General features: G+C 45.0%; 7 protein-coding genes across 10 annotated transcripts; 3 read left to right on the plus strand and 4 right to left on the minus strand.

Moving 5' to 3' along the window:
- Positions 1–159: 159 nt before the first annotated feature.
- Positions 160–8,407, minus strand: ZNF165 (zinc finger protein 165). Of its 2 annotated transcripts, XM_081080374.1 has the most exons (4): positions 8,252–8,407; positions 4,717–5,200; positions 4,303–4,441; positions 160–2,600 (listed from the first exon to the last, which is right to left on the minus strand). In XM_081080374.1, the coding sequence occupies exons 2-4, from the start codon at positions 5,125–5,127 to the stop codon at positions 1,684–1,686; spliced, it is 1,467 nt and encodes a 488-aa protein (XP_080936500.1). In that variant the 5' UTR covers positions 5,128–5,200; positions 8,252–8,407; the 3' UTR covers positions 160–1,683. The 2 variants fall into 2 exon arrangements, with proteins under 2 accessions (XP_080936500.1, XP_080936501.1); XM_081080375.1 differs by lacking the exon at positions 8,252–8,407 and having other exon boundaries at positions 166–2,600; positions 4,804–5,238.
- Positions 8,408–15,043: 6,636 nt separating this feature from the next.
- On the minus strand, positions 15,044–15,424 carry LOC308510708 (histone H2B type 1-C/E/F/G/I; the record flags this gene model as incomplete). The annotated part of the gene is made up of 1 exon (XM_081080431.1): positions 15,044–15,424. The coding sequence occupies one exon, from the start codon at positions 15,422–15,424 to the stop codon at positions 15,044–15,046; it is 381 nt and encodes a 126-aa protein (XP_080936557.1).
- Positions 15,425–15,734: 310 nt separating this feature from the next.
- LOC308510697 (histone H2A type 1) lies at positions 15,735–16,400 on the plus strand (the record flags this gene model as incomplete). Its single annotated transcript, XM_081080418.1, has 1 exon — positions 15,735–16,400. The coding sequence occupies one exon, from the start codon at positions 15,735–15,737 to the stop codon at positions 16,125–16,127; it is 393 nt and encodes a 130-aa protein (XP_080936544.1). The 3' UTR covers positions 16,128–16,400.
- Positions 16,401–17,793: 1,393 nt separating this feature from the next.
- On the plus strand, positions 17,794–18,204 carry LOC308510685 (histone H3.1; the record flags this gene model as incomplete). The annotated part of the gene is made up of 1 exon (XM_081080395.1): positions 17,794–18,204. The coding sequence occupies one exon, from the start codon at positions 17,794–17,796 to the stop codon at positions 18,202–18,204; it is 411 nt and encodes a 136-aa protein (XP_080936521.1).
- A 564-nt stretch (positions 18,205–18,768) lies between these two features.
- Positions 18,769–21,532, minus strand: LOC308510705 (histone H2A type 1-H). Its single transcript, XM_081080426.1, has one exon. The coding sequence runs from the start codon at positions 21,445–21,447 to the stop codon at positions 21,061–21,063; it is 387 nt and encodes a 128-aa protein (XP_080936552.1). The 5' UTR covers positions 21,448–21,532; the 3' UTR covers positions 18,769–21,060.
- Positions 21,533–21,755: 223 nt separating this feature from the next.
- LOC308510711 (histone H2B type 1-C/E/F/G/I) lies at positions 21,756–23,274 on the plus strand. Its single transcript, XM_081080434.1, has one exon. It carries the CDS (start codon positions 21,762–21,764, stop codon positions 22,140–22,142), a length of 381 nt encoding a protein of 126 aa, XP_080936560.1. The 5' UTR covers positions 21,756–21,761; the 3' UTR covers positions 22,143–23,274.
- On the minus strand, positions 23,166–27,282 carry LOC308510707 (histone H2B type 1-C/E/F/G/I). 3 transcript variants are annotated; one of them, XM_081080429.1, is made up of 3 exons: positions 26,727–27,282; positions 25,357–25,437; positions 24,679–25,253 (listed from the first exon to the last, which is right to left on the minus strand). In XM_081080429.1, exon 1 carries the CDS (start codon positions 27,204–27,206, stop codon positions 26,826–26,828), a length of 381 nt encoding a protein of 126 aa, XP_080936555.1. In that variant the 5' UTR covers positions 27,207–27,282; the 3' UTR covers positions 24,679–25,253; positions 25,357–25,437; positions 26,727–26,825. The 3 variants fall into 3 exon arrangements, with proteins under 3 accessions (XP_080936554.1, XP_080936555.1, XP_080936556.1); XM_081080428.1 differs by having other exon boundaries at positions 23,166–25,437; positions 26,727–27,273; XM_081080430.1 differs by lacking the exons at positions 24,679–25,253; positions 25,357–25,437 and adding an exon at positions 25,498–25,521 and having other exon boundaries at positions 26,727–27,254.
- Between the last annotated feature and the right edge of the window lie 52 nt (positions 27,283–27,334).

Consider the following 27,334-nt stretch of genomic DNA (forward strand, 5'->3'; position numbering starts at 1 on the left):
ACCAATGTTTTTCGTAATTATCTTCCCCTACACAAATGACAGCATTTCTGCATCTTGCTTTTTCTCCTATCAATTGATTTTGGGAATTGTACATGAGGACTTACTCGATCTTGCTCTTTTTTTTTCCCAACAAAACAACTGCATAGTATTCAATTATTTGTATGTGCCATAGTTTATTAATAATTATCCCATTGATGGTTATGTGGATGAAAAAGGAGCCACAGATTGAATCCCACAAGTTCAGGAGAGGCCAGCACCGGTGACCCAACAAACTCAGAGACTGAGAGTAACCACACAGGATGTATGGTCTGAACGTGAAAATTCCTAACTAAAAGATGGTCCTGGCAGGTAGTCACATCCTAGGCCTGTAGCTTCCTTGACAAAAGCCTGCCTATTGTCCTTTTGCATCTAGGATAACAGACCTTTGAAATGTCAGAGTCATCTCCTTTTCCAGAGGCATAGTCCATACACCAGAGCAGGAGACCACAGAACCCCCCATTGTTATTGTGTCCCCCAACTCTGTGCTGCAAATGTTATTAACTATCCTGTACCTATAATGTAAAAGAACCGTTTGTGTCTCTCACTTTTACTTTTTATACAATCTCAGAGTTCTCCCCTCTGCTTTCTCCTGCATAACCTTGTAACTGCTGGCAAGTTCTCGAACTCCTTTATACCCAGAATTTTCTTCAATAAAACGAAGATAATAACTACTATTTACCAAGGATTTTACAGGATAAAAGAAGGTAACACACACAAGGCATTTTGAATATACACATTCATGTGCTGGCATAAAGTTTCAGGACCTTTCTCTTCAGTACTAATTTGCTCAGACCTCTTCCACAACTGCCACAACCTGGAAGACCCTGTTGCTGTCAAGAGTGCTCCGCACTCAATGCCGTCTCCGTCCACTCACCCCAGGAAACTGCTCAAAAATACAAAGCACATTTGGCAGTAAAATCATGGTTACAGTACTGTGTCCTCCTCCTCCAAATTCTAAGGTTCAGTTCCATTGGAACACCATTCCTCACTTCTAACACCAATTCGTGCCTGATTTTCTTCTACTCCCCTCGTATTTGAATGACTGGATTCAGACCTCTTGCCTTGGATGCTCTTCTGATTTCTCCTACCTTGGCATGACCTCTGGACATAGATTTTGGCCTACATATTGGAATGTCACCATAGCATGTCCTCTTGTTCATTTACTTGTTCATTTATTGTGTCATTTTTTTCTCTTTTACAGCAGTGCTCTGAAAGCACTCTTCTGTTGTGCATTGCTCAAGCCACTCCTCTCCTGGCTTGGCCGACCTCCTCTAGGGCAGAATCATTACCAAGAGTTGATGATCAGTCTCGTTACCTGAATCTTCCTCTCCCCCTACCCCCATGTGATCATGGCGATTTCCCAGAAGGGTCCTTTTCTCCCTCTTTCTATTGCCATAGGCTAACCGACTTCTTAGCCTCCCCCACAACTGCAATTCTGGTTTGACTCTGGAAGTCAGTGGAAGAAGAGGCACCTCCCCAGTCTCACAGAAAGCACACAGAGGTGAGAACCATGCAGAACAGAGAGCCAGAGAACCAGAGAGAGAGAAAAGAGGCACTGCTTGTTCAGTCATTCATCTCACCCAACATTTGCTGTGTAGTCCATGTTTTTCATGTTTTATTATTTTCTTAGCATTTCATACGAATTTAAGTCCCTTCCATTAATAGGTCTTCCCTCGTGTGAATTCTCTGATGTTGACTAAGGTGTGAGCTCTGACTGAAAGCTCTCCCACACTCGCTGCATTCATAGGGTTTCTCTCCAGTGTGGATTCTCAAGTGTCGAATAAGGTGTGAGCTCACTCTAAAGTTTTTCCCACATTCACTGCATTCATAAGGTTTCTCTCTGGTGTGAATTCTCTGATGCAGGATAAGATGTGAGTTCAGGCTGAATGCTCGTCCACATTCTGTGCATTCAAAGGGTCTTTCTCCAGTGTGGATTCTCTGGTGTCTGGTAAGATCTGAGCTCCCCCCAAAGCCTTTCCCACACTCATTACACTCATACGGTCTCTCTCCATTGTGGATTCTCTGATGTCTGAGAAGTTTGGAGCTGTGTCTGAAAGCTTTCCCACATTCGTTGCAATGATGGGTTTTCTCTCCACTGAAAATTGCTGCCTGTTTAATAAGGTTTGGGCTCTTGAGAGATTTTCCATATTGGTGAATTTTTTCTCCAGCATAAATTATTTGATGCTTAATAAAACCTAAATTCCATTTGAGACTTTGGTCAAAGGTAGCATGTTTACAAGGTTTCGGGGGTGTAACTTCATTTGAGTTCAAGTTTAAGCTTCTCTCATATCCATCATGGCTTATTATTTCACCTGTAAGAGTATTTTTATGGGTGAGGATTTTGCTAGAATCTCCATCGTGAGCAGATGATGTTCTCTCACACTCCCCAGGTTCATTTCTCTCTTGTATCTTTATCCTGCCTGCAGACTTACAGATGTCCTCAGGCTCAGCAGATCCTTCTGATACAAATCCTGAAATTCTTCCTGACATAATTCTCTGTGATTCCATTTCTTCATGAAGGTCCAGATTTGGCATAGCCCCATTGTTTTCACTCTCGTTATCTAAAATAATAATAATAATGATAATGATAATAATAATAATAACAATAGAGAGGTAAATATCTGTTTTCTGAGCTGGAAAAAAAGAAAATGTGGGGACAGTTGTGATTTATCTGTACTTCATTTGACCACTCAACAAATGTGGCCTTTCACCTGAGAGGCATGAAGGATCCAAAAGAAAGAGTTGGTAAAAGCAAGTAACGTATGCAGTGGTTAGCAGAAAGAGCAAACAGACATCCAAGGATGAGCAGATAGAACAACAGATTGGGAAGAGGGTCATCACCAGCAAGTACCGGGTGGAGACAAAGTAAGGAGAAAGAACTATGCAATGTGACTGAGGGATTTGGGGGAATGGGGGGATCTATGATATATTTCTAGGGTTAGGCTTAGAAGGAGAAAGGGAGGTACCGTCTCAAAGAAAGCAGATGAGGACACAGATGCAGGAAGAAAAGTAACGCTATAAATGACTCTGGGGTATGTGTATGTATAGAGGAAAACATCCATCCATCCATCCATCCATCCATCCATCCATCCATCCATCCATCCCTTCTTCATCGTCCATGGCAATCAAGTTCTGTGACTATTTTCTGCTAAATGTCCCCTATATACATCCCTTTCTGCTACCATCCCCCTAGTTAAGAACCTCAGCATTTCAGAGCTAGGTGACTGTAACAGTCTCCTTGCTGTTTCGACTCAAAACTATTCTTCCTAGTCAAACTAAATACCCTACCAGACTAACTGTCATTAAACCCTGTCATCCTCCTACACTCCACATTGAAACCTTTCATCTCTATTCTTCCACAACACACCTGAATGCCTCAGCCTGGATTGCAGGCACCATTTTCGGTCCAGTCCTCATAATTCCTACCTTGCAGCTCATGACTCTGTACAGTGCTCATGCTCCATTGTATTGTGCTGGAATCAAGCAAATCCCCTTTGCTCTAGGGTCTCCTTTCTTAGAACATGGTAGGGCAGGAAAGGGTGTTAGGCACTTCTGGTTTGCGGGCAGGAGGTACAATTTACAGATGGCGTGGATGGAAGTGTTTCCAAAACAACCTTGAAAACAGAATCTGGGTATTTGAAAAAATTACTGTAACTTATTCTTGAGGTTGTTGGGGGGTGGGGTGGGGGCATTCACACCGAAAGGGATACTGAGTATATGAACTTTTAAACAGATGAGTTTTAGAACAGAGATGAGTATTCTACGGAGGTAGTCACCAGAAGTATGGCCAACTTTATAAAAACATAAGAGAGCTTTCTAAGGGAAAAAGTACAAAAAAGGGCAAGATTACGGCTCTTGTTCTACGAATCTGTGAATTATGTTCTGAGTTTATCATCACGCATTGCCCTCTTTTTCATTACATGCACTTCTCTATGAGCATGTTTTCTTTCTGTCCATATACTTCTTTCCTTGTTTTCTGACATTTTCTCAATTCATTCACCTTTCTTTTCTTTTATTTGCCCTTAAGGTAAAAATAACCACATTTTGGACATAAGAGTATACAGAGTAAAGTACGTATGGAAACATTCAAATATTCTGGATAAGGATGAAACTTTTCTCTCTCTAATTGGCCAGTGACACACAGGAAAAACTTCTCTACTTCTCATCAGGTAAAAAAAGAAACACCTACAGCACTAGAACTAGTCTGAGAAAGGACATGCACTGTCCCCACTGCATAGAACTGCATAGAACACTGCCCCTTACCATAGTCCAGTGGGAGACGGGTTTTGGAGGAAACATGACGGGCTGTGGTGTCCACTGGCTGGAACTGGTCACTAAGTGCTGGTCCAAGAGGTGCCACCTTCCTCCTGAACATTTCTTGTCCACGCCCAGGGACTGGAACCTGAGAAAAATAAAGTATGTTTGGGATTAGGAGAGAGTCCCTCTTAGAATTAATCGTCTTCCCAAAACAAAGAGAAACTCCTGTGTGATACAAAACTGGGGAAAGATTTAAGTCTGACTCAACTGTAAGCTGGGGTATAGTACCAAATAGAGAGCAAAGGGGACCCAAATGCACCCTGAACTGAGCTCCTCCAAGATAGTCATCCTCAGGCCTTTTCTTTCCTTGATGAGACTCCATCCATTCAGGGTGGCTCAGCTCTGCCATGCCCTCTATACCTGGAGCACGGCTGCATCAATGCCGCTCCTCACGTCTTCCACTATGGTCACTGCCTCCTCACCACTCTCTGGGTGACGTTCACACACCCAGGCCTGGAGTTCCCTCGGCAGGATGGTCAGGAACTGCTCTAGCACCAGGAGCTCCATCATCTGCTCCTTGCTGTGGATTTCTGGCTCCAGCCACTGCAGGCAGAGCTCCCAGAGTCGGCCTAGTGCCTCGCGGGGCCCAGCGGCATCCTGGTAGCAGAACTGCCTGAAAAGCTGCCGGCAGAGCTCCTGCTTGACAGAGTCCCTTCTTGGTGAGCAAGTGTCCTTTCCCCAGACAAAATCTTCCTCTTCTAGCTTCACTATCAGAAGTCTTTCATCCTCCACAACAGGCTTAACTGCGGCTTTCTTGGATTCTGTCGTCATTTTAGGATTGAAGGAATTACCAGAAAACCCACTTCTGCTTTGTGAAGGGTCTTATTCAGTTTCAAGAGCTGTCCTGAGGGGTAAAAAAATTACTATTACTGTCTAGGAAGATGAAACATCACATCACAGAAAGAAACTATTTTCTATTTCACAGAAATGTACTGGGCATTTACTATATGTGAAAGCACTGAAACATGATACAGGCAATTCAATTACTTCTAAGTTATAAAGACAATAAAACCCCAAGAGAAAAACAATAGAAGTACTTCATGGAGTTGGAGATGAGAACGAGCACAGTAGGCTGCAATGGTCAGGGAAAGCTTAATTTACAAACTTCTGAAGGACGGCTAGGATTTGACTAGGGTGTGGGAGAGAGAGAAATGGGGAATTACAAGCAACAAAACAGCCTGAACAGAAGACAGAAAGCAAAAGTTCAGTAGGTTTGTCCATGGAAATTAGAAGCAAAGGCCTTACTCCAGAAAGCCTCAAAAGTCAAGTTCATGATCCACAGTTCATCTTCTAGGCACTGGGGAGCCAGTAAAAGCTTTTGAGCAGAATGACCTGACAAAAACCGTTTGTGTAGATTAATGCATTGTTCATTTCCAGGATGGGCTGCAATATGAAAAGACAGAAACATAAAGGATGGCTTTCCTTTTGTCTCAACAGTTCCTTCTCTGACTCAGTCCACAGCGGAGTCACAGCTCAGGCCAGTTCTTGGACAATGAAGCCTATTGTCTCATAATAAAATAAAATGTAATAAACTGGCAACACGACTTTCTCATCTGACGTGTGAGTCTTTTTGTTGCATATCAGTTCCTTAAGTCTTATCAGTATGTGGGAATGGTCAGTCTGCTTCCTGAACTGAAAAACTGAATACCAGGAATTTAGATGTGAAGCCGAGAGTACAATTTTGACAGGTAAATATCAATCTTTCAGGTCCACTAAAGAATTCATCAAGTTGACTACCGACTATTGCACTGACATGTGCTTTATTAAGAACCTTATCACAAGCAAAGCTCTGGGTAGTGGTTTCCAAGAAAGGCTTGAGTTTAGAGCTAGGCTCACTGCCTAAGCACCACGTGGGAACTTTGTTAGAAACACCTTCCTGGGCCCCGCTCCGGAGATGCTGACGTGGTTAGTATGGGGGATGCCTGGAAACTCTGTGTTCTCAAGTACAGCTATAAGGAATTGGAAGAAAACAGTGTTTGAGTTTCCAAAACAGTTGGAAAAAAATGACTGAAAACACACATGGATATAAAACATTGAAGTAACAAGACATGTTCCACATGACACTCTCATTGAAAGTGCTGGATAAATATTGAAAGCTGCAGTACTAAACAAGTGGTATGGTGGAGACAGTGAATATTCTAACAGTTATGAATAGGGAGAGAATGCGTGTATATGTGTACAAATGGTAGCAAATAGTTCTAGAGGTGATAGGGCTTAAACTGGAGAACAAAGGAGGAGAAAGATTCAGAAAGGCAAAAAGGACAGAAGAGCTGAGGAAGTGGGTTGATGGTAAGACCAGCGTGTAGGGTGCAACAGTGGGAGTGACTAAGAATTCCACTACCTCTGACAGGAATTCATCACCTCTACTATGAGTTACTACAGCTCCTAACACGTAACATCTGTGACTGCAACACATACCACCTTGTATTAGTTTTAGTTGTTGGGCTGTTTTTCTTCATCAGTTGACTCCCTGATGTAAAGGACCATCCAGTATTAATATTTATTCTTAAGTTCTCACATTTGTTGACTTATTGAATAAAAGTTGAAATTAAGAAAGTTTGAGGTATGTTGTATTTTGGATATTCTATATTAAAAATGATCCGGAGACATCCACTTGGATAAACGTTTCCAACAGATATTATGAAATTTATATGGGAAGTTACAAGGAATGAAATTATAGATTTTAACACGATCCATGGAAAGGGCAGTTGAAGATAAATATCAGGAATATTTCTCCTAGAGTATGAAATGAAGCTCAGAAGCTCAGACTGAGCCTTGGAAACAGCCTGAGTGGGAATAAGTAAGAACGAGTTCAGCAATGACAGAGGGGGGCAAAGGGGTTAGTATTATGGTCTCAATCAGAGTCTCGCTCCTTCATAGTTTGCTAGGACAATCGATTGACAGAGGTCTAATTTCACTCCTTGTTATGTTTCCTAAATGTGTTGTGCTTACCAGGTGGTGTCCTAGTGCTCTATGGGCACATCTCATTTAACACAGGAAGATGGACAGTAAGGTTGGCCTGTATGATCCACGGTTCGCTTACACTTCAGGGATCACGCCAAGCGCCGGTTCCACAACACGTCATCTCCTTAGATAACTTAAGGACTCCAGTGTTTCATCACTTCTCATCCATTTCAAACAGTCCACAACTCTAGAATTATCTATTCCTCAAGGATTTGATATCTCCTCCCAAAGCTGGTTCTTAAATGTCTTACTAACTTCAAGCTCATAAACATTCACTGAGCATCACTGTGTTGGAGGGAAGAATTACAAAAATAGTGCAACGGACACGTAAACAAACACGGAAAGAGCAGGGCTCCTGATGGATGACCGGGTCCCTGGTGCGTGTGTTGGGGCAGAAGGACCGGGAGAGTTCCGCTGGCAGAGGAGGAGAGGGAAGGGACTCGCGTGTCCCCGGCAGCGCCTCGGGGCGGGGCGGGTCCGGGAGGCGCCCACAGCACCCACGCCCACGGAGGCACTGTGGGGTCCCTCCTTCTAAGAACGAGGGCAGGGCCTCAGCGCTGGTTTCACTGCGTCCGCGTCGCACAGAAGATAGTCCCTAAGCAGCTACCGCGCGAAGAGGTTTCATGAGGTCGGGGCCCACTTTTCCCACGACACGCCGGCAGGTCCTCCCGTGAGAAGCAGGAGTCGGCGGCGGACTCCGGGGCAGCTCTCCCGGCAGGAAGCAGCGGATCCGAAACAGACCACCCTTCGGGGTGTCGCCCGACCCGGCCAGGACACCCCTCTCACCAGTGACCGCCGACCCGCGGCAGCCGGACCGCCAGCCGCCCCCAAGCACGCCCCCTCAGCCCTCACGCCGACACTGCGCGCGGCCTGGTAACTATGGAAACCCCATTCGAAACGAGAGGGTGCGAATCCCCTTCAGACCCCGAACCTGGTTCCACCTTTCCTCGGGATTCCTCTGAGGTCCCGGGTCAGGGCATCACAGAACGGCTGCAGTCCCGAAGGGAACATGGTAGGGACTGCGTATTTGGAGGGGACAAAGGACCGGCTATCTGAGTCCCCAAGCCGGACTCACCTCTCCCACGGCGCTGGTTCCGATCGGACACTTCCGGTGGAAGGACCGCAGCCGCGTCCTATCTCCAGGTTTCCATCCACCCAGACTTCTGAGGCTGCGCAGAAAGCTATAGGCGGGCTTGGACTGCGCTTCCCTGAAGCCTCCGGTCCGCTCGGCGCTCGGACTCCATTTCCCCGGAGTCTTGGCCACAGTCCCGACGTTCTCTTAGCTTCAAGGAGGAGTGTGGCCTCAACTTTGTAGCTCCAGATTCGGCTCTGCGGCGAATGGGCCTCACCTGCAGTCTGGACCCCTGAGGTCCAAGCCACGCCACAAGAAGGACCGCCGACTTCACCCGCGCAAAGCCTTCCTGGATTTTGATTCATCCCCCAACCCCGGTGGGACTCAGATATACCAAATGCGATTAATCATTATCCCTGGCTGTAAAGCGTGACCGTTCCTGGACCCATTTCCCAATCTGGAAGAACTACAACCATAATTTACGTGTACTACCTGTCTCTTTCTTGTCCCTCTCCATACCTCCTCTCATCTGACGGAAGCACTATTACAAATTTTGTTTATCATCCCTTTACTTTTATAAAAGATAGTTCTATCCGATACATGTGCATTAATATATGGTTTAATTTGAGTTTTCGATCAAGAAGGCATCACATCATAAGTAATCTGATACTGCCTTCTTTTCACTCGACAATACGTTACTAAGATTTATCCACATTTTGAGTTAAAATTAATTTTCATTACAGTATGTATAATCCACTAATGGATATAGCATTTCATTCATCCATTCTCCTAACGATGGGCCGATATTATCTCGCTTCTGGATTACCGCCATAACCTTTTAAGTGGTCCCTCTGCTTCTACCAGTGTCCTCCCCAGTCTATTCTCAATAGAGCAGCCAGAGTGATACTGTTGAAGCCTAAATTCTATCATGCTGCTGAAGGGTACCAGAATATGGTTTCCCAGAACATGCGCTTCAATAGATTGGTTATCTTGAGCAGTAAGCACTTGAAAAACAGAGAGAGGCTTTCTCTGACACCCCCTCCTCCCGCCCCCTTCCATATCTGCCTAAAGACAGAGTCTCCAAAAGGAATTCAACTGTCATAAATCCTCTCCCTGGGGTTTCCATCAACCAGGGAAGGCTGATTCTTAATCACAGGAGAGGAATACCAATACGACCAGCTAAAGAGTAAATTTCCTAGTCTCTGTTGCTGTTAGGAGCGTTCAATTAAATGTATGAATATTGTTTTGTGCATAATAATGTTTTGGATTTCCTGGAAAACTCTATAAGGGTGCTGCCTTAGATGAAAGACGCACCGTTTTGCTTTTTCCTTCTTCTCTCTGAAGGTTGGAGCTCCAATAGCCAATGTGGTTACCTTGAGGGTGGAAGTTGTACGCTACAGATGGTAGAATAGAAACATGGAAAAGGCATGGGTCCCTTGTGACCATGAAGCCACTGTACTGATCATAGACGTCGTACCTTATAGCCTTACTGTATATGAAACAAATATAGATCTCCTCGTCACTATTCACGCATTGGTGGTTCAGTGGTAGAATTCTCGCCTGCCACGCGGGAGGCCCGGGTTCGATTCCCGGCCAATGCAAGTAAAGCCATTTGTTTTAAAATTCTTACTTGTAACATCTTCTAATCTGTTGAAAACATTCGAGTACAGAGGTCGGGTACTTCCGACACTCCCACTTTACCATTCTTCCACTTTCTGACTTTGAGACCGGAGGGCTGCCTGGCGACGGGTTGGTTTCTAACAGAAATATCGAATATTTTACGTTCAGAATATTTGGACTCAGTGTATTGTGGATCAATATCCCTGTTGGAAGCATGAGTAAAACAGCGAACAGACTTTGAGGAAAAAAAAAATTCAGTTTTTAAAAGGAAATGTAGTAATGGAATTATTTTAAATTGCAACTAGTGGTACAACGAGCAGAGTGGCGCAGCGGAAGCGTGCTGGGCCCATAACCCAGAGGTCGATGGATCGAAACCATCCTCTGCTAGTAGTTTTCCGTGAAAGCCTTAGAATGTGATTTTACCAATCTTGTCCCTTCCCCAGTTCTATAGGGAAGTATTCTCATTGCAGGAAAATCCTGAGACAAAACCAAAAATGTTGTGTATATCAGAAAGGCTCTAAGTAAGAAATGTCTCGTGCAGTCTGAGAGTACAGAATTAATATTAATCATCTGCTGATGTCCGAAAGGTTTTCATCCACATTGTAAACAATGTAAATGTAGAGTTCGAAAGGACCATATGCAGCTATTTTCAGTTTTAGAGATTCAGTTAAAGGGAGTTGGGAGTATTTAAAATTATAATTCTCCCAACAATCTAAAACCTTTGCTGCTTTCCTCCTTAGCACTATCGCTGTGGGGTATGGTTTATTTATTCACTTAGTATTGTCTTCCCTGTGGGATGTAAATTCACAAGAGCAGAGATTTTTCTCTGTTTTCCCACTGTGGTTGCTGTTGTAACTAGCACACGGCCTGGGCACATCTTAATCACTCATAATTTGGTAATGTTAAAAGCCGCAACGTCTAATACACCAAACAACAGTATTTGACGTCTTCACCTTTTCCTTTTACCTTTCAAAAAATTACAGAAGAATGCCAAAATGACTACACAGAAATGATGTACCATTTAACATTAACTACAAGTCTCTTTTACACTTAAAGAAAAAAAAAACCCACGTAAAATCAAAGTACTCTTCAACTGCACCCCCACCCTAATATCCACTTTCTCAGTGGGTAACTGTCATGAATTTGATGTGCACCTCTCCCATTCCTTTTTTTTCTTTTCTTTCTTTCTTTTTTAATGAATAAATTTTCTTTGTAAAGAGCCTGGGAACAGCTCACATTAGGCTTTCATTTAAGTAACAAGGCTTATTTTAAAAAGCATTCAGTTTATGAATATCCACACAAAAGGCTTTTCTTTACAATGCCGTGAATGTGACATTTATCTCTGTGTGCTACTCTATGACCAAATATACAAGCACAGCTAATGTTTACATAATGTCTGGAATGGGAGGCTGCAGGGCTGTATTTATCTGACTTTCAGTTGGGTCCAAACTGGAGGTTTTAGAAATCCTATCATTAAAGTTCTTTTATGACTACATTTAATTTCATTTCCACATGAAATTCCCATCACACGTAAAGAATCACAGCATGCAGTGTAGATGCCAGGTGAGGGCCTGTTCCACTTTCACTGTTGCCTACATGTATGCCGCTGGCAAATACAATTTCCATCTGAGATGAATTTTAAAACACTGCTCTCAGTAATGAGCTTTCTAGTCTCACAAATAACCTGAGGCACGTGTGATTCATCTAAAAGAAAATAAATTGCCAAGAAAGGTAAAATATTCCTCGCTATTTTCTCCTGGGTCCTACTTAAGAAATAGAATTTCAGTTTGTTCTTGGACATTCTCACCATAGATGGAACATCCCCTCCTAGTGGTAAATTCAGTTTACCTCCTACTCTTCTACAAGGTACTCAATCTGCTCTATGTGAAGTTTCTTATTAACAAGCATAAAAACGAAGAGAACAGCTATACTGAGATGGTTATTTTGAAAAGAATCAGAGACTATGGGGCCTCAAAGCATTCTTTGTATAGTACAGAAGACTTACCCGCAGCTTCACTTTCCAAGATTTCAGTTACCTGTGGTCAACCAAGGAAACCAAATGGAAAATTCCAGAAATAAACAATTGCTATGTTTTAAATTTTGAGCTCTTCTGAGTATCATGATGAAATCTCCCCGTCCTGCTCCATCCTGCCGGGGGTGTGAATCATTCTTTTATCCAACATATTCATGTTGTAGACACTATTTATTTACTGGTTGTAGTTATCTGGGATAATGGCATCACACTCCTTATGTTCAAATAGCCCATATTTTACTTAATAACAGCCCCAAAGCACAAGAGTAGTGATGCTGGCAATTCAGATCTGCCAAAGAGAAACTGTAAAATGCTTCAAGTGAAAAAGTGAAAGTTCTTGACTTAATAGGGAAAGAAAAATCATATGTTGAGGTTGCTGAGATCTATAATAAGAATGAATCTTCTGTGAAATTGTAAAGAAGGAAAAAGAAGTTTGTGTTAGTTTTGCTGGCGCTCCTCAAACTGCAAAAGTTATGACCACAGTGTGTGATAGGTGATTAGTTAAGATGGGAAAGACATTCATGTGTGGGCAGAAGACAGGAACAGAAAACATGTTCCAAGTGACAGCAATGTGTTGTGCCAGGAAGCACAGCCTCTGCGAGGACTTCAGCAAGGGACCCCCTGAAAGGAAAGAACACATTCACCTAACTTTTATTATAATATAGTAATATAAGTGTTCTATTTCACTATTGTTATTTTAAATTTCTTACTGTGCCTAATTTATAAATTAGTTTATCATAGGTATGTAAGTATAGGAAAAACTGTATATAGGTTTTGGTACTCTCCTTGGTTTCAGGCATCCACCGTAGGTCTTGGAACGTACACCCCACAGATAACGGAATTACTGTACTGCTTTTTCCAAGATTGAAACAAAGTTTGTCATAGGTCACACTATTAGCAATAGCTTCAAGTGATCTGTTTTAAGATTTCTAGACACACACAGATTATTTCTGTCGGAAGGCACTTAGGAGGTCACTTTTAGCTGACCGGGAAGGTGACACAATGAAGTGAATTATGGACCGTGGTAGCAGCTGGCAGCAAGGGTGTGGCAGACTGAATGCAAACAAGACTAATGATTCCTCAAAATATCAGCCTTCAATTAGTCTTCACTTTAGTTTCGGATGCCAAGTACAGATTTCCAAATCTCACTTTCCCCAAGGCCTAGAACTCCTTGTGGGGGCAGTAATTCTCTGGCAGAGCTGAGGGAGTGTCTATCTGACGAGGTTTGGAGGAGGAAAACGGGACTGAGACCAGTTTACCTCTGTCCCCCATCTTGCTCTCCATACTCATCAGCTGCAACTATTTGTATTTTATTAATATCCATGTCCAATGGTGGGACAGAGATGGACTGCGCACTGTAACAAGGTCTCTTCAGACCAAGAGGAAGCAGGCAACTCCATAGGCTATCACAGAATTTATTATAGTATAACTTAACAGGAAGATTGGGTCAGAGGGAATAGACCCATCAGTTTTGCACAAATTATTCTTTGCTACCTGTACCCTGTTACAGTATATTGTAAAATACTTTAACTAGGGTACTGATGAATGACAAGACAAAACAACCGAGAATGCAGTAGCTAGCGCCAGGGGCCACAACTCCTGGTGGTCTTGTGACTAGACGATTGCTTATAACCACACTTACTGGTTTGATACTCATATTTATCTCTGTTGTCATGCCATTCTGGCTGTTGCTAACAAAAATATTTACGTCTACATTAAGGCACACAGATTATCATCAACTAGAAAGCTTTGATATGCTTGCTCCAGACAGTGAGGTTGGTCAAAGGTCACAGCACAAAACTTAAAAATGGTATGAAATCCAGGACACACATGCAGTTGGGTTTGTTCACATCTACATCTACACAGAGGGGTGAAAGGGTAGCAGATGTTCAAAGCTTTGAAGTGCAATGAAGGAGTATTTAGGAACCATCGGAAGATGCTGTGGAGGGGAGCTGGCTTTCTCTCCCACTACGAGTCCCCACTCCGTTTTGCTGGCTAGCCCAGTTCAGCCCTCTCCCTAGCTCTGGTGACTCCTTTGGGGTCTGCTTCTCTTTTAAACATGGAGTTGTGACTTATGTCTCAGGATGGCTTTTAAAATTATTTTAATTATAGGTGACATTCAGTATTATTTTAGTTTCAGGTGAACACCACAGTGGTTAGACATTTATACATCTTACAAAGTGATCACTCAGGTAAGTCTAGTACCCACCTGGCACCATATGTAGTTATTACAAAATTATTGACCATATTCTCTAGACTGCACTTTACATCCCTGAGACTATTTTGTAACTGCGAACTTGTGCTTCTTAATCCCTTCGCCTTTTACCCCGGCTCCCAAACCCCCTCCCATCTGGCAACCATCAGTTTGTTCTCTGTACTTGAGTGTTTTATTTATTCTGTTCTTTAGATTCCACATATAATATACTACAGTACTTGTCTTTATTTCACTTAGCATAATACTCTCTAGGTCCATTCAGGTTGTCCCGTCTCAGGATTTCTAATCGTGGACTAGCCCCAGGATACCATTGCACAAGGCAAAAACGTTCGAGTTGAGTTAAAGACTCCGCTGCAGAGTGATTTCCTCGCAAGCAAGCCAGGGGTCACAACTTTACCTTCCAGAGAATCTCCTGGAAAAGCATACCATAGATTATATGGCAAATTGCGGGCTTTTCAAATATCTCCCCCTGCCAAACAGAATGTGGTCATTACTGCCACTGAGTGTAACCAACAGAGAAACTTGGCTATTTGACCAAAATCTTCAGCAGGCCATCTTTCAAAGAACCATACACTAATACAGCACTACGCTGAATGCTTACGCAACAATGGGTGAGGAAAGCTTTTTAACATTTGCCGGTGTTTCCAGTAACCTCCCGCTCCTAAGCCAACCCTAATGCCTCTAAGAGAAGATGGGTTACAGGAATAACACACCAGCTATTTCTAGGAAGAATGAGTGATTGAAGAGACTTTGGGGTCGTGAGCAAAGCCGCTGCCGTGCGAGTCTACTTGGAGCTGGTGTACTTGGTGACGGCCTTGGTGCCCTCGGACACGGCGTGCTTGGCCAGCTCCCCGGGCAGCAGCAGGCGCACGGCCGTCTGGATCTCCCGGGACGTGATGGTCGAGCGCTTGTTGTAATGCGCCAGGCGCGACGCCTCGCCCGCGATGCGCTCGAAGATGTCGTTGACGAACGAGTTCATGATGCCCATGGCCTTGGACGAGATGCCCGTGTCCGGGTGCACCTGCTTCAGCACCTTGTACACGTACACCGAGTAGCTCTCCTTGCGGCTGCGCTTGCGCTTCTTGCCGTCCTTCTTCTGCGCCTTGGTCACCGCCTTCTTGGAGCCCTTCTTCGGGGCGGGCGCGGACTTGGCCGGCTCGGGCATGGTCGGAGGAATCGCAGAGCGAGACGGGGAAAGACAGGAAAGCACAGCAGAGACTGCAGGCGTCCTCTCGGGCCACAGCCTCTTAAAGAAGGCTCTGAGTAAAGTCGTGTCTGATTGGCGGTGAACGCTGCAGACGTCACACGTGAACGTGGTCCAATCAGAATCGGAGTATTTCCAATCCCAGATTCCATTGGTTTAAGCGAAAGGGCCCTAACTCGGCGCGGATTCATGGTCGCGCCCGGCACCACTATAAGAAGGGGCGCCCTGGGTGAGTCTGTCAGGCAGCAGTCGGTCGGCAACTTTTTGTGTCATGTCTGGGCGCGGGAAACAAGGCGGCAAGGCGCGCGCCAAGGCCAAGACGCGCTCGTCGCGGGCCGGCCTGCAGTTCCCCGTGGGCCGCGTGCACCGGCTGCTCCGCAAGGGCAACTACGCCGAGCGGGTCGGGGCCGGCGCGCCCGTGTACCTGGCGGCCGTGCTGGAGTACCTGACGGCCGAGATCCTGGAGCTGGCGGGCAACGCGGCCCGCGACAACAAGAAGACGCGCATCATCCCGCGCCACCTGCAGCTGGCCATCCGCAACGACGAGGAGCTCAACAAGCTGCTGGGCAAGGTCACCATCGCGCAGGGCGGCGTCCTGCCCAACATCCAGGCCGTGCTGCTGCCCAAGAAGACCGAGAGTCACCACAAGGCCAAGGGCAAGTAGAAGCGACCTTACTCGCCGGCATCTCCAGTCGGTCTAGCCCTAATGAAAGGCTCTTTTCAGAGCCACCCAACTTTTCATTGAAAGCGCTCGTGGCTGATAGAAAGTGACTTATTGCAGTTGGTCGGTAGATGTCAGTAGCTAAACACCCTAGAGAAGTGAAAAAAACCACTTGAAAGCTACACTTCAAGCAAGTTAACATGGTCCGTTAAAACGGGTAGATATTTCGTGTCACAGGTAATTAATAACATCAGTGTAGCCAGCCCTCTCGGTGTTAAAAAGATCGGGAAGAGTAATGCTTGGCCAAAGATGAATAATCTGATGCAAATAGTAACCTACAGAGCACTGAAGCCGCCTTTCAGGGCTTTTCAAAGTACTTGTTTTGCATCTCAGTGGAACAACCCGTCTGCAACTCGCCCTTCTCCACCTCTGCTGCGCCTTAATCACTTGGAAATGAATGCGACGATACAAGACCCGGAGCCGTTTCCTGTAGGCCAAGTCTAGCACCGGCTTCACTGGGGCTTGAAAAAGGTGCACACACAGCAATCTTGTACCAGGTACAAATTGAGGATTTTTTTCTTAGCCCCATTTCACACATACCGCAGTGGAAATAGTGAAACGTAGTGGATGGAGTGCTTTTATATGAGGGTGCTACAGTGTGAGTGGCAAGTTTGTGTTCATGTAGTTACATCAAATATGAAATTACTTAGAATAATTTCTAATATTGGTCTTGGTACATTTAGAAAATCTACAAAAACCTTGGAAGATCTCCAAATGATCTCAATTCAAATAGAGAAATCAAGAAATTGACGTGAAATTAGCCTTCCTGAAGTTGAATGAGGCTAAGAAATCAGTTGGCCAATCACATATAGTGCGCGCTTTTTCAAAAAGATAAAAAGGAAGCCAGTTTCAGGTGCCAGAATTTAACATTTTTAGTCAGCATAAATGATACATCGTAATATTTATATTCTGCCGAGAAAAGGCAAAAACATTGTCGTGCAGGGTGTCAGGTGGGGGTCTCAGCTACCGCTCCCCACATAAGAATGCAGGATATGGTGAGGCTAAAAAGGAACACCTGCAGGGCCATAGACAGGAGAGTCACACCACTATATTCTCACTGGCCGCTGGGTTGGAGACAGAGGAAGCAGGAGCCACACTGTCTGCAACTCGAGGTCCTAACTGCAGTCCGCGCTTCTTGCCAGCCACCATCTTCTTGCTAGCCCCTGTTTTTTTTTGCTAGCGTAGCCACAGCAGTTATATTAGTGGCCAATGGCTCACTGGTTACAGCTGACGGCCAACTAGCCACAGCTGATGGCCAGCCAATCACAGTTGATGGCCATTTACTACCTAAGCCAGCATCTTTGTATGTGAGGCCGAGAGCCTGGAAACTGCTCTCTGGGGCTCTGTCTCCACATTGTAAAGAAACGACAGGAAAACAGTAGAAGGGAGAAAGAATTGAAAAGAGGTTGCAAGGATAGGTGGCAGGAAGATGTTAATTTTCCGTCTGAACATATCAATGGCTCATGTGATCAGGAAGGGGGCGCCTCTTCCAATACGTCCCCCGAGCTGTGAAGGACAGATGCCCGGCCCAATCAGAGCGGTACTCTCGTTATATATACTGGTGCAGGCTCCTACCTTCAACGTTAGGTTTCTGGTCTCCAAGGTCACTATGGCTCGCACGAAGCAGACGGCGCGCAAGTCCACCGGTGGGAAGGCTCCGCGCAAGCAGCTGGCCACCAAGGCGGCCCGCAAGAGCGCTCCAGCCACCGGCGGCGTCAAGAAGCCCCACCGCTACCGGCCGGGCACGGTGGCGCTGCGCGAGATCCGGCGCTACCAGAAGTCCACGGAGCTGCTGATCCGCAAGCTGCCCTTCCAGCGGCTGGTGCGCGAGATCGCGCAGGACTTCAAGACGGACCTGCGCTTCCAGAGCTCGGCCGTGATGGCGCTGCAGGAGGCGTGCGAGGCGTACCTGGTGGGGCTGTTCGAGGACACCAACCTGTGCGCCATCCACGCCAAGCGCGTCACCATCATGCCCAAGGACATCCAGCTCGCGCGCCGCATCCGCGGGGAGCGGGCCTAAGTCTCTTTCCCCAGTTAGCATCCCCTGCTCCCAAAGGCTCTTTTCAGAGCCACTTCCGTCCTCACCGAGAGTGGCTGTTGCACTACGGTTTGGCCACTAACGACACTCGGAGGGCAGACTTGATGAAAATGGGCAATGGATGGCGGGGTTCCCACTCAAACCAAGGACACTATGTTCTTAACGGAATGTAGGTTTAAATGGGATTGCAAGGCCTCATGTACTGTGTACTAATTAAGGAAACGGCTCCTTAACGGCAAAGCAATTTTTTCGCAGCGATAGCTGCTTATCACTTAACGTTCTTAAGTAACCCAGTCAAAAAAAAAAAATACTCAAGAAAGGACGTATACCAACCAGGGAAGGTGGCATTTAGAGAACCTCCACTTCCCACATTAATCTGGCAGAAGAGTTGTGGTTAATGCTGCTTTATCCACATGTCAGGAAGATTAGGATTTCAATAGCATTTCCCTTTGAGAATTATTTCTCATAATGTTTATGTAAAATGTTACCCTCCTTCACAACCACTGCTTCAAGATCTGATACTATAAAATTACTAAATTAGGTCTTTAGCTTTTATTTGCCAACTTCCAGGAGCCTGGCAGTGCAAAGTGCTGAGGAGCATTTCACAGGCATAAGACTTAACCGGCACTGATTCAACTCTACTCTGGCTCTTAATGCAAAACACGTTCACACTGAAAAAGGACTGTCCTTGTAATTTTTACTGGTACTTCAGACCATGCTCAATTACTTGAGTCGACTTCTCTGGCAGTTAAGTTCCTTAATGTGCTTTTCTTCAGTTCTCTTGACAGGCTAGTGCCTCAATTTATACTTACTGCCAACTTGTGTACAGTTGATGTACATTATCTTTCTAATACAAAAAAAGGAAAATACTTTGCTCATCTAAGCATTCCAGAAGACGACCTGACAAACTGGGTGTGTACATTGTCATTTCTGCCCGTCAAGTTTGTGAAACAAGTCCTTCCTTACATTCTTAATACCATTGTTTTCTGGAAATTAGATCACTACTGCAAACATTACACCATCTGCTTGTGGTCGTGTGTGTTATGTGCCTGAGTGGGTTCGTGGGGAGGAGGACCTATGATTACCATATACAGAATTAGGTTGATGCTAATATTTCATCAAATTAAAGTGCTTGTTTGAATTAGCACCTTAAGCTAAAGAAAGTGTTGAGTATTCCATCTCAGTAATCACCCTAATTCTGGAAAAAATAAAAAAATATTTGGAGAGAAGTGCCCTTCCAGGCCTCCCCCACGACACTCCAATGGAAGGTAATTTGTATACGACTGGTATTCTTTAAGTGTGCCTTTTCTCCTTCTGGGTTGGGGAACACCAAGCTATTAATCGGTCAGGAAGGGCCCACAACAGAGATGGTCGTCTACAGTGATCAATACTCTTGCTGGAGTGGGAGGGCACTCTGTCCTGGAAATATGGAGTCAGTTTACTTCTCCAAAGTAGTCTTTCACTTGTGATTACATAGTTTAACTCAGGGGCAGTGAGTAATTCTAGTTACGTGATATACCACATCTCTCAAAACACCCATGTGCTGAGCAGCCACGGTCTGGCAGCCTCCCACTAAACTCTTTCCCGCCTTTCAACAAGCTTTCATCAGTCCATCAAGGATCTGAGTTTTGCTATAGGAATGGCACAGAAAAACGAATGTTCAGTGACACCAGACCTGAACCATGTTAATGGCTGGGTGGTGATCCAAGTACTAAAACGAGATTACCAGAGAAGCAGTGATAATCTACAAGAATTTCAGGAAGGACTCGATGAATATGTACCTCTGAACTCAGGACATGAAGTCTGGGATAGACAGACATAGACTTGGGAGTCATTAGTATAGAAAAGAATTGAAAGAGTTGCCTGCAGATCTCTTCCGGTTCTTCCCATCTCTTTTAATCTCTGCTTTACTGCCAATATAGAACTTGTCATTTGCTTGCACATATGAAAACCACGAGTCTGCTGATGTTGTAATTCCTATAGTTTCCACTTATTTGCAACTTCCTTAATCCTCAGATTTTACTCTTCCCTCTCCTAATATCCTGTATCTACTCTTGTGCTATGTGCTTTGCTTGTTACTCCCCATTAGTTTCTTTGGAGTCTTGCAAAACTATCCTTAATGTATATCTAAGTGTGTAATAAGTATTTGTTGACAGCAGAAGTACATTGAGAGGAAACCACAGTCCCTGTCCCTGCATTTCTTGAAATGGCAAACTGGTTAAGTGGCATAAATATCAAAAAGTTTTCCAAGTCCTAGAATAAAAAAACCTTGCTACAAACATGGAAGACATACTAGCATCTTTGACCTCTATTCTCAAGACAGCCTCTGCTTTTTCAACAGTTAGTACTTTTAACACGGTCCTATTAGTGCCCTTAGAGTCTACTTAGCATTCAGTACCATCATTGCTATGACAAAGTTTGACTTCTACACGTGGACACCTATTCTGGCAGTGTTAACAAATGTCAGATAGTATGTATCTCCAAGTACTTTTAATCAGTACATTGAAGACAATCACATCAAAGGGTAAAGATTTGTGATGAGACCTGTAACTTAAGCTACAGCTAACTTCCAGTATTGGGCAGGGTGGGCATCTTAAGTAAACCTAATGATGTTCTAGATTCAACATGACCTTGAAATCAGCCTATTTTAAGACATAAAATGTCAATTTGTTTGCAAAAGCTCCTAAATGCCAATTGTGAACTGAGGACGAGGTCAGAAGCCAAGGCTAGGCCCAAATATGGTGAATAAAAGGCAAAGTAGTTAAAAGTCGCATGTCCTGCTTTTTCTGTGACTATAAAAGTGGCTCTAAAAAGAGCCTTTTTTGTCCATCTTGGTTCTTACTTGGCCTTGTGGTGACTCTCGGTCTTCTTGGGCAGCAGCACGGCCTGGATGTTGGGCAGGACGCCGCCCTGCGCGATGGTGACCTTGCCCAGCAGCTTGTTGAGCTCCTCGTCGTTGCGGATGGCCAGCTGCAGGTGGCGCGGGATGATGCGCGTCTTCTTGTTGTCGCGGGCCGCGTTGCCCGCCAGCTCCAGGATCTCGGCCGTCAGGTACTCCAGCACGGCCGCCAGGTACACGGGCGCGCCGGCCCCGACCCGCTCGGCGTAGTTGCCCTTGCGGAGCAGCCGGTGCACGCGGCCCACGGGGAACTGCAGGCCGGCCCGCGACGAGCGCGTCTTGGCCTTGGCGCGCGCCTTGCCGCCTTGTTTCCCGCGTCCAGACATGACAGACAAAAATCACCCGGCGAACTGGTGTCTGACACGACTCACCCAGGGCGCCCCTTCTTATAGTGGTACCGGGGCGCGACCGTGAATCCGCGCCGAGTTAGGGCCCTTTCGCTTAAACCAATGGAATCTGGGATTGGAAATACTCCGATTCTGATTGGACCACGTTCACGTGTGACGTCTGCAGCGTTCACCGCCAATCAGACACGACTTTACTCAGAGCCTTCTTTAAGAGGCTGTGGCCCGAGAGGACGCCTGCAGTCTCTGCTGTGCTTTCCTGTCTTTTCCCGTCTCGCTCTGCGATTCCTCCGACCATGCCCGAGCCGGCCAAGTCCGCGCCCGCCCCGAAGAAGGGCTCCAAGAAGGCGGTGACCAAGGCGCAGAAGAAGGACGGCAAGAAGCGCAAGCGCAGCCGCAAGGAGAGCTACTCGGTGTACGTGTACAAGGTGCTGAAGCAGGTGCACCCGGACACGGGCATCTCGTCCAAGGCCATGGGCATCATGAACTCGTTCGTCAACGACATCTTCGAGCGCATCGCGGGCGAGGCGTCGCGCCTGGCGCATTACAACAAGCGCTCGACCATCACGTCCCGGGAGATCCAGACGGCCGTGCGCCTGCTGCTGCCTGGGGAGCTGGCCAAGCACGCCGTGTCCGAGGGCACCAAGGCCGTCACCAAGTACACCAGCTCCAAGTAGGCTCGCACGGCAGCGGCTTGTCTCCCACCCCAAAGGCTCTTTTCAGAGCCACTCAGACTTCTAAAGAGAGCTGTCATCCACTTTTTACATTGGATGTTTCTCATTTGCTGGAAAGAGCTTATGGTTTCCTGGTACTGATCTTGTCTGAAGCTACGCCCACTACAGTACAGCGCTGATAATTGTCAAGTACCAGGGCCATTATCAGACAAACATAGTAAAGGAAAACGAAATACCCAATCTTACAATGTCAACCTAGCCAAAATTTTCGTTAATATTGCTTGGCGCTCTCTTTTTTTTAAACGTGTATCTTACTAATTGAAGCACTTGTCATACTAAGAATGTAGAAGTCTTCTGACTCTTCCTTTGCCTTATATTTGGATTTCCCAAATGTTGACTTAAAAAGGCAGAAGAGTAGGAAACAGACTAGTAACCCCCGTCCTCTCTAAATCGGTCAGTTGCTCGTGGCAGCGACAGTTAATCCGGAGTCTGTACTGCTAATGTGAGGTGAACCATTTGGTTTCTCTGGAGAATTCTGGGATTTGTGGGAGGAACTGCCATTTAACCACTTTCGCCTATTTCTGATTAAAATTCTTTGGGGGAGGGAATAGCTTTATTCCCTACCTTTCCTGTCAAATTCATTGTTTTCTCACTGTGTCTCTTGTACTTACTGTTTCATACTAATTGGAAGAAATTTTGAAAAAATTTAGAGCAGAAGGGCTCTAAATTCCCTAACCCAATTCAGGAAGTCAAAATCCATCTCTCAATTTTAAGCCCTAAGGAATGACGTACATATTTAAAACTATTTTGGTCTTTGCCCACAATCAGCGTGGAAACCTTCCACATTGAGTTGTATTTTCTGAAGGTTTTTGAGGATACCCTTTATCTAATTACATTACTCCAGTGTCTCAACAATTTCAGTTCTGGGTGTTTACATGAGAATATTCTGCACATGTGCAACTGGAGACATACAAAAATGGAGCAGTCCTATTTTTAATAGCAAATACCAGAAGCAACCACATGTTCATGACCAAAAAAATAAATACATTTATTGAGGTGCGTTCACACAATGGGATAACAGAGCGGAGAAAAGCTGATTGCAATCCACAACATTTGGTTGAGTTTCAGAAACAAATCTCAGAAGGTTCATATATAGTACCATTTTATAAAGCTGAAAAATAAAATCAAATTACCTACTGTGTATTTAAGAGACGGCTTTATGAGTAAAAGTTAAAATATCAGGCAGTGGGTAGTACCCCCATGATGCAGGCAGGGAAAGGGAATGGAAAGAAAAGCTCAGATGACAGAAGTGGCAAAAAACAAATTCCAAGCATCAACTATTTTGTCAGAAAATCCTATGAGAACCCTAAAGCTAATAGTTTTTCTCTAGATTGTATTACTTTCTTTTAGAGTGAGAAGAAGACAGGCCATTAAAAAGACATGTAGGTTCTGAAAGCTCAAGATTTTGGCTACAATTAAGTCAGCAACCAGTTTCCTCTAGCTTTTGTAACCTTCGTGTAAACTTCTCACAAAATGTTTGTGACAGCTCTCTGGAGGGGATGTGGATACGTTTGTAAGCATGTGCATGTATGTATTCTGTAATTTTATTTATTTATGTAACTGCGTGCATACCCCTCCCTCAATTCTGTTAGAAGAGAAATTCCACTTTTTTTAGTGTATCTTCTCTCCTACCATCTCTTTCTCAAGAAATTTGAGGACAATAAATTCACCATAGACTTGGGCTTTTTAACACTACTTTTCAAAGCACTCGTGTCTTTGACCCTGTCAATTACTCCACTGATGTGGATAATCAGTAGCCAGTTCTGGTATTGTTTTGTTTTACAGATCAAGTAATCGGCAGATAAAATCCAGGAGAGGAAATGGGAAGGTGATTTGGACAGATTAAGTTACCTAAGCACATAAATATCCTAAGCCTGGACAATGTACATGCATGCCCGTGTGTGTGTGTGTGTGTGTGTGTGTGTGTGTGTGTGTTGTATCAGGGATTGTCTGAATGACCTGGAACTGTCAGCAGGGAAGAAGCTGTCTAAAAGAATATGGAGGAGGGTGACTGAAATCTGCGGACTGGAGAGGAACGTTTGGCCCTGTGCAGAAGGCTCACATATTAGGCCCATGACACTCCAGTATTTAGAAAGTAAAAATTCCTAGAAGAGAGGGATAGGGGGGAAAAAAGCGAATCTCACAACTAGATATTGTGGGTTATCTGGTAGGCCAGGGAGAACTCATCTTGATTAATCTACGCCATTGCTTATCAGTCTCGAAACTGCTTTCAGTTGAATCAAACCAGGATGCCACTTCACTGTTTATCACTGGGATTTACAGCTCGTAGCTCCAGTAACTCACACCATTTGCCCCAAATCATTTTTTCGGTATTTTTTTTACCTAAAGAACAATTTATAGAACAGAAACAGATTGGAGCATAGAAACAGTGTCGCATCCCGTGCAACAAGGGCAGTGAGGAGGCGAGAAGGGGCGGTTTGGGTTAAGTTTTTAAGCAAGAAACAACCAGAGACTTAGTGCAGTTAAATCTCTCCGAAGGCCAGGGGTGTCTCATTCTCAGAGGTCTGAAGCCCAGAATGAAGCCGGCTGGAGGTTTTTATTGAGAGGTCTACAACTACAAGAAAGCAACACTGTTTCTTACACGGTCTGTGAGGTTCAGAGTTCCTAACAGAAAAATGTTTATTCCAATTACCCTTTGTCTGTTAACAGCAGAAGCACAAGGTCCCAGGATGTTTTTACCTAAAGTATGTACCTTTTCAGGATCAAGTCTTTCACATTGTAACAACTCTGTTGAGAGAAGTGGAACCAGGTGCAAGGGGAAAGCCAGAGCCGGCAATAGACTTTCCCAAGCAGGGGGAAGGGAAGGCAAGGCCCATTCCCATACCTGTCCAAGGCAACTCATTTGGGGTCCCCACTCGGTTCACTGGGCCAGGCTTAGCCAACCTAAGCCTGGCTTAGGTTGTATCTCCCGTGAGATATCTTACCCGTCTTTGGCTGCAAACCATCTTTTTGGGACCAGACAGAGAGACGTAAGGTGTAAACAAAGGATGGAACAGAGTCCCAGAAAGGCACAATTTCACAAACTCTTCTTTCCTTAAGGAAAGACATGAAGGGACATTTAGCTAGGCTGTTGTGCAACAACAAAACAGATGAGAAAATCTGATCCTAAAGGACAGTCTTTTCCAAATTATATCACCTGAGTAGATTGATGTTCTGCTCCATGCTTGCTTTCCAGGTGTCATGGATACTTCAGTGAACGAATCAGTGTCTGGATTGCCTACAAAAAGGAGACAATGACAAGGTCCCACTTTTCTTAGGACTGTACGAGATGCTATACAGATTCCAAGCAAGTTTGTGGGACCTGGATGAGGAGCACATACAAAAGGTATCAGGGAAAAGGTGTCACACAGATTTTTGTCTTTCAACAAAATAAGCAATTATTATGCAATTTGAGAAATAAAACTAGGTATGACTTTATAAAGCTCCACCTGAATTCGAGCTTCTCTGAGTCATATATTTCGTTGTCTCTTTATATTTTTATAGTTTGGCATTTTATAGTTACTCGTTACATTTTTATAGGGAGACATATAACAGTGGTTAAGTAATACATTGTTAAACCAATGTTTTAGTAAACCTGCACCATAGGGGACATAGGAGATTATCTCTAAAATACCTGCCTAATCACTGGTAGACCGTTTCCCTGCCATTCTATCCTTCACGGTTCAAAGGGATTGATTGCCTTTTCTCTTAGAAGAGAAAGGAAACTGACCTCCATTCTCAAATTTCTCCCTAAGTAATCTCGACAATGCGAAAATTGCAGTGAACATGGACCCCATGTTGGAAGAGGTGAAATATTAAAATGTGAGTAAAAAATAAAAAGCAGGGTCAAACTGGATTTCACTGGAACTTCACACGAGGAATGAGGTGGAGATGGCTGAATGTGGAATACCTTTCTCTGCTCGGGGCCATGAACAGAAAGCAAAGTGGGATAATTCAAACTGTGGGAGAAGTGTCTGGACACAGGAACAATCATCCTTAACTGGTGAAAAGAGGTACATGATCACCTGGCTTCTGAATTCCTTTTACTCCACCAGCATCCCAACACCACTGGTTATTCTGTGCAAACGAAGGCCTAGACAAGTGCCCCAAAAGCACGTAGCAGCACTGATGTCAGACAGTAAGCAAAAGCTAACACGAACTGGGGAATTTCTTTTAAATCAATTCATGTTATATTTATACGAGGTGGACGTTGGTGGTATAACCTGTAAAGGCAGTTAACTTTAAGCTAACGATTGTCAGGAGCTGGAAATTTTGTTCCGTCAGAGAGCGTTTTCAAAGTTTTCTTCAGTAAAGAATTTACTCAGCGGGGGATTCTAAACCATTAGATGGAATCTGGATGTTAAGCGACAGTAAAACAATGAAACGTTTGTTTGGGCTGTTCAATGTTCGTAATGTTAAAAATCTTAATAAATAATCTTATTTTAAACGTATCCAGTGGGAACTTTTCCCAAGGACTAATAAGTAAGCACTTAGAAAATTTTCAGGTCAAAAACTGACTTTACCTACCACTTCACTTCTTTAAGATGAGTGCCAGTTCTCTCTGGAAAACCAGGATGGCTCTGAAAAGAGCCTTTGGAATCGGGAGAAAGCCGCTGCCGTGCGAGCCTACTTGGAGCTGGTGTACTTGGTGACGGCCTTGGTGCCCTCGGACACGGCGTGCTTGGCCAGCTCCCCGGGCAGCAGCAGGCGCACGGCCGTCTGGATCTCCCGGGACGTGATGGTCGAGCGCTTGTTGTAATGCGCCAGGCGCGACGCCTCGCCCGCGATGCGCTCGAAGATGTCGTTGACGAACGAGTTCATGATGCCCATGGCCTTGGACGAGATGCCCGTGTCCGGGTGCACCTGCTTCAGCACCTTGTACACGTACACCGAGTAGCTCTCCTTGCGGCTGCGCTTGCGCTTCTTGCCGTCCTTCTTCTGCGCCTTGGTCACCGCCTTCTTGGAGCCCTTCTTCGGGGCGGGCGCGGACTTGGCCGGCTCGGGCATGGTCAGGGAAGTAAGGAAAAAAGCAGGAAAGACCAGCGGAGACTGCAAGCGTCTGCTCGGTCCACAGCTACTTAAAGGAGGCAGTGAGTAAAGACTTGTCTGATTGGTGGTAAACGCTGCAAACGTCA

This window comes from Rhinolophus hipposideros (genome assembly GCF_964194185.1).
Source record: "Rhinolophus hipposideros genome assembly, chromosome: 19".
Classification (NCBI taxonomy): domain Eukaryota; kingdom Metazoa; phylum Chordata; class Mammalia; order Chiroptera; family Rhinolophidae; genus Rhinolophus; species Rhinolophus hipposideros.

What these genes read in the sequence shown, in the direction of transcription:
- ZNF165 (XM_081080374.1), bottom strand. Translation starts at nt 5,127, where the DNA reads ATGACGACAGAATCCAAGAAAGCCGCAGTTAAGCCTGTTGTGGAGGAT. An exon ending in TTGATGCAGCCGTGCTCCAG is followed by an intron (nt 4,442 to 4,716) that starts GTATAGAGGGCA and finishes TATTTTTCTCAG; the next exon opens with GTTCCAGTCCCTGGGCGTGG. An exon ending in CCGTCTCCCACTGGACTATG is followed by an intron (nt 2,601 to 4,302) that starts GTAAGGGGCAGT and finishes TTATTATTTTAG; the next exon opens with ATAACGAGAGTGAAAACAAT.
- LOC308510705 (XM_081080426.1), bottom strand. Translation starts at nt 21,447, where the DNA reads ATGTCTGGACGCGGGAAACAAGGCGGCAAGGCGCGCGCCAAGGCCAAG.
- LOC308510711 (XM_081080434.1), top strand. Translation starts at nt 21,762, where the DNA reads ATGCCCGAGCCGGCCAAGTCCGCGCCCGCCCCGAAGAAGGGCTCCAAG.
- LOC308510707 (XM_081080428.1), bottom strand. Translation starts at nt 27,206, where the DNA reads ATGCCCGAGCCGGCCAAGTCCGCGCCCGCCCCGAAGAAGGGCTCCAAG.